This window comes from Nannospalax galili, unplaced genomic scaffold (assembly GCF_000622305.1).
Source record: "Nannospalax galili isolate Female #2095 unplaced genomic scaffold, S.galili_v1.0 scaffold957, whole genome shotgun sequence".
NCBI classification, from domain to species: Eukaryota; Metazoa; Chordata; class Mammalia; order Rodentia; family Spalacidae; genus Nannospalax; species Nannospalax galili.
This window is the reverse complement of record NW_008340047.1, coordinates 1,361,145-1,369,737: the sequence shown is the minus strand read 5'-3', so window position 1 is coordinate 1,369,737 and position 8,593 is coordinate 1,361,145. Positions and strand designations below refer to the sequence as shown.

The 8,593-nt window shown below is 48.9% G+C and overlaps 1 protein-coding gene across 5 annotated transcripts in view; it reads left to right on the top strand.

Annotated features, from left to right (window-relative positions):
* Window positions 1–6,073, top strand: part of Slc12a3 (solute carrier family 12 member 3) — a 37,290-nt gene extending 31,217 nt beyond the window's left edge. For all 5 annotated transcript variants that reach the window (XM_008834924.3, XM_008834923.3, XM_008834921.3 and 2 more), the window contains one exon: window positions 5,595–6,073. In XM_008834924.3, the coding sequence (XP_008833146.1) occupies window positions 5,595–5,736 (142 nt within the window). In that variant the 3' untranslated portion in view covers window positions 5,737–6,073. The remainder of the gene's footprint in view (window positions 1–5,594) is intronic.
* Window positions 6,074–8,593: the final 2,520 nt, after the last annotated feature.

The following is an 8,593-nucleotide window of genomic DNA, read 5'->3' as shown; positions in this document are numbered from 1 at the left end:
GGGGGGGGGGGGGGGGGGGGTAGGAGGAGTAGCCTGTCAGGGCAAGGCAGCAGCTCAGGAAGGGGCCCAGAGTGCTACAGGCCAGTCCAGTGTTCATCCCATGGCCTGAGTGCCAGCTGGCAGGTCCCAGGCCTCTTGTGTCCCAGGCATCGCTGACATTCCCTGCAGTCCCTTCCTTGTTTACTCCTTTTCCTGCCAGATGGGCTTGGCAAATGGGCACAGCTCATCCCAGGAACCAATCATGCCACCTTCTTTGGAAATTGCCCAACCCTCCTTGACTATTTGCCGTCCCCAACTGATTTGAGCGCCAAGCCTGGACAACAGGAACAGAGGCTGCCCTGGCTCCACTGTTCCCACTGGACCCATGCGCAGTTCCACTCTGCCTTACGAAGTTAGCTAGGGCAGAGGATATGGAAGGTGACAGTTGCAAGGGGTGGGGGTAGGTGAGGGTGCTCCACGTACCTCTGACCTCTGCGATGCCAGTAATAAGAACATGGCCAGCCATGCCCTCTGTATCCACAGCTCAGGCAAATAACTGCCTTTTTGCACCTGCGGGGGGCCAAGCATCACAGGACATCTGGAGCCTGCAGGGCCTGTCTGCTCATACCCTGAAGCCAGGACCAGCTATGTCATTTGCAGGGCTTCTACCACAAAACACACAGCCTCTTGCTCAACACAAGGGCTTGCTGTGTAGTTCCAGATCCAAAACAGAGCCCCTTCTGCTCTTGCCTTCCCAGCATTGCTCAATGATGAAGCCAAAAGGCGACTACTGACCGTCTTTTCAAGGAGCTTTCTGATATAGAAGGCGTGGGCTTCTTTCTCAAAATCTCGAGGTGGTGACAAGGAGGAGAAGCAGAGGCAGAGCCACTTGTTGGAATAGGATGTCACTGTTGTGGATACTGTGGTTGTGCGCTTTTAGCATTGTGCATTTTAGTTCTCAGCTTACCGACTGAACAGTCTGGTAAATCTGCAGTGTCATCTGCCCTGGAGAGCAAGCCCACATCTGCTAACAGGATTAGTAAGTGCAAGGTGAAGTTTGCTTCTCTCTGCAGAGAGGCCCCAAACCTAGCACCACACTGGGCTTAGACTGTGTGAGACTGATTCCGAGCTGCTCTCAGCCCGGTCACACCCAATCTGCAAAGGCCAGATCTGACACTGGATTCATAAGAAGAGACCGACACCAAGGAGCCTCTGTGCAGGAGGAGCCTTATCCTTCTGCCTCACTTGCACAAGTCCCAAGCAAGTCACATGCATCCTGTCCTTAGTCAGTAGCATTGTTCCCTTTAGGCGGTATACATGCCCACCCTCCAGAACTACCTTGGTTGAGTGACTGCCTGGACCCACAATTTGAGGGCTTATGAAGAAACTTTCTCTCTCTCTCTCTCTCTCTCTCTCTCTCTCTTAAAATTTGACAATTTCATGCATGTGTAACTGAATTTTGGCCATTTTCACCTCATTACCCTCTTCTACCTCTCTCTCTCTCTCTCTCTCTCTCTCTCTCTCTCTCTCTCTCTCAAACTCAACCAAGGTTCTAGGATTATGCCTTTTAGTCCACTCAAAACTGTAATTGGGCATCTTATAACCAACAGAAGCGTCATTTCTCATAGTTCCAATATCAAAGTGCCAGCAGACTCAGTGTCTAGCAAAAGCCAGTCTTTGGGTCATACATGACCCCTTGTCACTGTGCCCTCACATAGTGGATGAAGAGAGGGAGCTCTTTGGAGCTGTGTTGTAAGAGCACACATTTCCTTGGTGAGGGCTCTACCCTCTTGACCAAGTCACCTCTAGAAAGCCATACCTCCTAAACTTATCGTCTGTCACCCCAAGCTTCCAGCAGGTTGGGTTTTGGCCAGCCACACATATTCAGACCACAGCAAATGGCTTACTGACTTTGTTCCTCCCAGGCACTTCATATGTGACTGGGGACAGTAAGACACGGAGAATCCTCAGTGATTTATGGTGTCCTATGTAGACTGGTCATAATCTCTGGCAGATTAGCACCAAATCTCAGAAATCAGAGCCTACTGATTGCCAGTCCTTCCCTGGGTCACTCCAGAAGTCACCAGACTCTACATATACTTTTCTTCAAGGGCTGGCTCCCTGCAATCACTCTTGGACAGCAAGCAGTGTGTGGTGTCACACACAGGAAGTTACTGGGTTGAACTCTGGCTTAGAATGTTCTTTGAAAGGAAGTAGAGACTGTGACATGTGACAGCAGGGCGTGGACCCTCTTAGTGCAGGGCCTTGTAGGACGGCCTGGCCTGCCTACTAGCCCCTGAGACCCATTCAGCCTCAGCACTTCCCAGGGCCTGAAGGAGATCAAGTTTTCCTAAGAAAGTGCTAAGGAAAGGGCCTTGGTTTATCTCCAGTACCTCTCAGAGAATGTTCCTAGGGCAAGGTTGATCTAGGACGTGGCCTGAGTCAGACTGCAAAACAGTACAGGTAGCTTTGTCCCAGGATGTTCCCAGGCTTTCTCCTCGGGTGGGGACCCTGGGGTGTACACTCTCAGAAGGGTGCAAGCTGGGACAAGCCAGATTCCCAAATGTGGCCTCTGTTCAAAGAAGCAGGCCTGCAATTGTGACATGCTATTAGCTCACTATGTGGCCTCAGGTAAGGAACCTCATGTCTCTCCAGCCTCAGTTTCCTTAACAACCACCAAAACAGGTTCAAGGTTCTTTTTCATTGTGCTTTGATCCCAAGTTTATTTGCTATTAAAATGAGTCCGTCTCTCAGGCCACATGATGAGGAATTTCACCTCAAAGGTCGCTTCTAGGTGGCATCTCTCCCTTCCTTTCTCTTCTACATCAAATCCTCAAGAAAAGTCAAACTCCACCTAAAGCCTTGTCGGAATTAGCTAAGAACCACAAAGATTACATCAGTCACCTTGGAGAGGTGACACCGTGGGGACACAAATTCCTCAGTCCCTTCTAGAAGGGGGATGGAAAAGACTAGAGCCCCCCCCCCCTCCACACACACATTCCCTAGAGATTCTAAAGACAAGCAAACAAACCAAAAAATCGTCTCTGGGACTGATGCAATGAGCACCTAGATTTGTGCCGATTTGAGGCAGAACTTGGTATTCTTGCCTGCTGTCAACACTGTATCTGATTAACCACTCCCACGCCCATGTTTGAGCACAGCTGCACCTGCACAGGTATTGAGCCAGCCTGGTAACCAGCTCAACAGCCTTTGACTAGACTAACAGCCTGTTCCTGTGGGAACCAGGCACATCTTTTTCCTGTAAGGATTCTCTACTCAGTGTTGAAGAGTGGTAATCCAAGCCAGTGTGTGAGCTGGGGAGGATGCAGAATTGTATCTCAATTGTGTTCCTTGAGACAAGAACACCACCGCAGCAGCACTCCAGTGGGGAGCGGACTGGCTCTTGGAGTCCATTCCGGGACTTAATCTTCTAAATCTAGCATAGATCCAATGTTGGATTGCTCTGTGGCCTTGGCTGGAAGATGCAATTTCGAACTAAAGTTGCTTTGTTATGGGCATCTTTGTTCTAAAGATCAATGATTTATGGAGCACACATCCTGTTGGCAGGGGCAAGTGTGTCACTGACTGGCGATGGGGCAAGGTAAAGGCACTGTCCCTAGGACAGGCCACAGGCCCTGCTGGGGGAAGAAACTTCATGCCAAAGCTTGGCATAGAAGGGAAGGACTGTTTCCTACCCCTGAACAGGTAGGTTTACCTGTTCCCTGTGGCCTTTAAAGTTTGTGAATCCGGTCCCATAAAACAGCATAACATTTCCTGGGTGACAGCGTCCTCAGCTCAGGCCTACCTGTGAGATCTAGAAGACTTGGTTTTACTAATCTCCTGTCCCCTTTCCCTAGAAAGTCACCAAGTACTTTCCAATGAAGATGACAGTTGCTTAGGGAGATGCCTCTGTTGCCATCCATCTTCCCTGTTTCTTGGAACTCTGCTTTTTAAAAATATTTTATGTGTGAGTGTATTGTCTGCATGTATGTAAGTGTACTCATGTCATGCAATGCCTGCAGAAGTCAGAAGAGAGTCAAATTCTCCTAGACCTGGAGTTATGGACGGTTGTTAGCTGCCATGTGGGTGCTGAATTGAACCCAGATCCTCTGCAAGAGTAGTCAGTGCTCTTAACCACTGAGCCACCTCTCCAGCCCTGGAACTCTGCTCTTTAAAGAGGGCAGTGCTGTCCTCCATGATGCTCTAACAGTGGCATTTTAAGCACAAGGCAAGTAATTAGGACCCCAGCCTCTCAGTGGGCATAGTGGGACTGCAGAGGAAACTGATAGGAGGATCCTAGGGCTTTGGCCCATCTCTGCCAGCTGCATCCCATGTGTACCCATAGACATTCTACAAGGGTAATACCTCTGCTGTCACTATAGAGAGCTCAGGCTCAGGGCCAGTCAGGCATTTTGCCAAAGCCACACGACTAAAGACGTGGCAATGCCAGTACGCAGGCATCTTCTGTGAGGTCAAATTCTGAACTTTGAACCCCAGCAGAACTGCCTGCCTGGCTTCCCCCAGCCAGGCAGGAGTTCTGCTGGGGCCCTACCTACTGCTGGGCTGTTTTGAGGCTCAGATGAAATAGTGCCTATGGAGGGATTGTCAGATTGTCAAAAGTGGCCCCATGTAAGGCACTGGTACCCCAACTTCATGCAGCACCAGTCAGTTTTGTGGAACCCTCTCTTTCCCAGGAGCTGAAAGCCAGGCACTTCTGCAGTTCCAATGCATTATTTGAATTCTTGAGATGGTAGAAAAGTCACTTTCTGAACTAGCCAGTAAAACACCACTGAATAGCATTCTAGGACATCTTGTTATTTGCATGGCATTGCACAATTTAGACAAGGGGTCCAGAGAGGCCAAGTTAAAATCTGTCCTCACACCCTCCATGGGGTAGAGGGCAGGCCTAGGGAACCCAGCCATATCACATGAGCACATCATGTTATTGTGGCTTCAGGAAGACGGAGAGGGAAACCTGTCTTCCATGCCAGTGGCCTGGTGGGGCGGGCTGTCCCACTTAGCAAATGTTCTTTGAACCTGGCTATCTCAGACTATGCTCTAGACACAGGAAAGGGGAATGGGACAGGCTCAGCCTTCAGGTAAGTGAACACATACTCCAATGAGGGAGAGATAACAAATAAATGCAGCCAAAGATGCTTTTGAGATTGTGAAAGACTCTGGACATAATAAAATGGGGATCAGATGGAAAGGCATGGTAGCCACCTTTGAAGAGGGTGATCAGAGTAGTTACACTAAAACAGAAACCCACATGCTTCAAAGGGGCCAACCAGAGCGGAGCCTGCTATTTTCCAGGTGGAGTCAAAGACAAAGGCCCTGAGTCAGGAACAAGCTTGGCATTTATTTTAGGAAGGGAGAAGAAAACACCATGGGTGTTCAGGTGTGGGCAAGGCTAAAGTGAGATTGGATGGGTCAGAGCGGACATACAGGCCATGCATCAGAGCTGAAGGCATGCTGTGAGGGACAGAAGGAAGGTCTTTCTTATGAATGAGGGACCTCTAAACAGACAGTAAGTGAATGTACTGTTCAGAAACAAGTCCTGGGCCCAAGCTGTGTGGAGAAGCCCTGAATAATTCCTGTTGCTCTTTCCTCTACAGCACTTTGCCCATAGGGAGGAAGGGGAAGTGCCCCAGTTCACTGTACATGGCCTGGCTGGAGACCTTGTCCCAGGATCTCAGACCTCCTGTTGTTCTGATCCGAGGCAACCAGGAGAACGTGCTCACCTTTTACTGCCAGTGATGCCAGGTCCAGCCAGTCCTGCCTGAAGTTGAGGGCATGGAGGACAAGTCAGAACTCGCCCTCTCCAGCCCAGGGAACAGCCTCGTGTTCTGTTGCACACTGAGTCATGGCATCCGATGGTCCTTCTGCAGAAAAGGATGTGTTTTCAAACTGACTGGACCCTGTGAGACATGCCCTCGGGGCCTTGTTCTCATGGGAAAGTATCAGCTGGTGTTGTATGCTGTCTCCCTCTGAAAGATGCTATCTCTTCAAAAAAGTTTTAATTTGTCTTGATGGCCATTAATTAGGACATCAGTCTTTGATTTGTATTAAATTAAGTCCCAGTGCTGGGTGTGCATCTTGGCAGTATCAACAGACCATCCTTGGTAACCCTCCCTATATTAATTTGCTTTCTATTGCTGTGATAAAATGATCTGACCAAAACCAACTTGGGGAGCAAAGTGTTTACTTCATCTTAGAGGCTTGGCTTCCTTCCTTCCTTCCTTCCTTCCTTCCTTCCTTCCTTCCTTCCTTCCTCCCTCCCTCCCTCCCTCCCTCCCTCCTCCTTCTTTCCTTCCTTCTTTCCTCCCTCCCTCTCTCCCTTCCTCCCTCCCTCCCTTCCTTCCCCTTCCTTCCTTCCTTCCTTCTTCCATCTTTCTTTTTTTTATTTATTATTTTTATTTTGTGTATGAGTGTATTACCTGCACGTATGTGAGTGCACCCGTGTCATGCAATGCTGCAGAGGTCAGAAGAGGGCTTCAGATTCCCCTGGAACTGGAGTTAAGTATGGTTTGTAGCTGCCATGTGGGTGCTGCAAATCGAACCTGGGTCTTCTGCAAGAGCAGTCAATGCTCTTAACCGCTGAGCCATCTATCCAGCCCCTCATCTTTCTTTTGACAAGGTCTCATGTAGTCCAGGCTAACCTTGAACTATGTAGCCAAGGATAGCCTTGAACTTCTGACCCTCTTGTCTCCACCTCCCAAGTGCTGTGATCTCAGGTACATGCCACCATACCTGGTTTATGTGGTACTAGGATTAAACCCAGGTCTTTATAGATGCCAAGCAAGCACTCACCAACTCAGCCACATCCCCAGCCCCTGTTCTTCTTCTCTTTTAAGGTTGTTCACAATCCTAGATGATTTTCAGACCCGCTAATGAGTGGTGATCCATGATTTGAAAAACAGCTTTTATTTCTGTAGATTGGGAAAGGGTCTCGCTGAGCATTGCTGTCGAAGAGTGTTGAGCTGTGGGCATGGCTAAGAAGAGGGGCAAAGATTGGGGTGCGGAGGGAAGCAGAGAGGGTGTGAAGATGGCAAGACCAGCAAAGGAAGAAAGGGAGGAGCAGATCCTACTTAGCCTAGGTTTGGACTGACCCACCAGTCCAGATGGAAGAAGAGCAGGTTGGCAGAGTAGCGAAGGTTTGGTTGGGGAAGTAGCAGGGGACAGTGGTGGTGACGGGGTTTACACCTGGCTGAAGGAAGCATGCTGGAGTTGCTGTGGCAGTGAGGGTGTGAGAGTGGGACATACACAAATATGCACTGAGACACCAACTGCAAAATACAGTGGGTTTGCCATCCTGACATAACAGAGGCAGAAAGCCGAGTTGTTTGGTGATAAGGTTGGCTATGTCTTCTAACACTGAAGGCATCAGGTGACCGAAGGAACAGGGTAAGGCATGCTTGGGTTTTGCCACCCTCCTCCATGGTCATTTGGTCACAAGAGCTGGCACCTTGAAGTTCAGACCGAATGGACTTCAGGTCTTCCCAATGCAAAATTAAGGGCTCCAGACCCCCAGGCTATCCCCAAACCTTCACTGTTCTCATACCATATCTGGGCTTGCTAAGCAAGATTCGAGTCTGGCAGATCTACAGGAGCTGCCACCGTGCAACCTGGGGACCTGGAGATAGATGTATGTCTCAGCCACTAAGCTGGACCCTGAGCCCCAGTCCATCTCCCGGGAAGGTGCTGCTGCCACCAGGCAGACCTCGCTCTTCAGAAACTACAGGATAAGCAATCTCCTGGCAAATGGTTTCCCCTCTTCAGAGCCCACAGAATTCTTGGCTTGGGAATACAAAAAGTTTGGCTTGGGTTGTTAAAAAAAATCTTTTTTTAAAAAAAAAATTTATTATTTTTATTTTATGTGTATACGTGTATTGCCTGCATGTAGGTAAGTGCACCCGTGTTGTACAATGCCCGAGGAGGACAGAAGAGGCTGTTAGATCCCCTGGGACTGGAGTTACAGACAGTTGTTAGTTGCCATGTGGGTGCTGGGATTCAAACCTGAGTCTTCTGCAAGAACAACTATTGTTCTTAACCGCTGAGCCATCTCTCCAGCCCCTAAATTTAAAAAAAAAAATTTTTTTTTAATTAAAAGAAATACTATTTTGGAGATCAATTGTTAACGATAATAACAGCTCTACTTTTATTTGTTTGTTTGTTTGTTTTGGTCTTTTTGAGATCAGGTCTCCCTGTAGCCCCAGCTGTCCTGCCACTGGCTATGTAGACCAGGGTGGCCTTGATCTCACAGAGATTCACCTGCCTTTGCCTCCCGAGTGCTGCCACCACCCCCAGCAGGAGGTCTATTTTTCAGAGAGAGAGAAACTTTCTTTTGGCAAGGTTTTACTGTTTACTAAGCCCAGGTTGGGCTTAGAACTTGTGATCCTTCTGCTTCAACCTGGAGTTACAGGTGAGTGCCACCATGCCCCCCACCAAAAGCTTTGAGTTAGCATCAAGGCCCAAAACAATGAAATCAATAAAAACATGTTCTCTGAGTCAGCTGTTTGTTTTTCCTTTGATTCTCTTACCTACATTGTAGACTGTGGGGAGCCCATTCACCTCAGCTTCAGGACATTGTCCCAGAATTTTGGGACAAACAGAG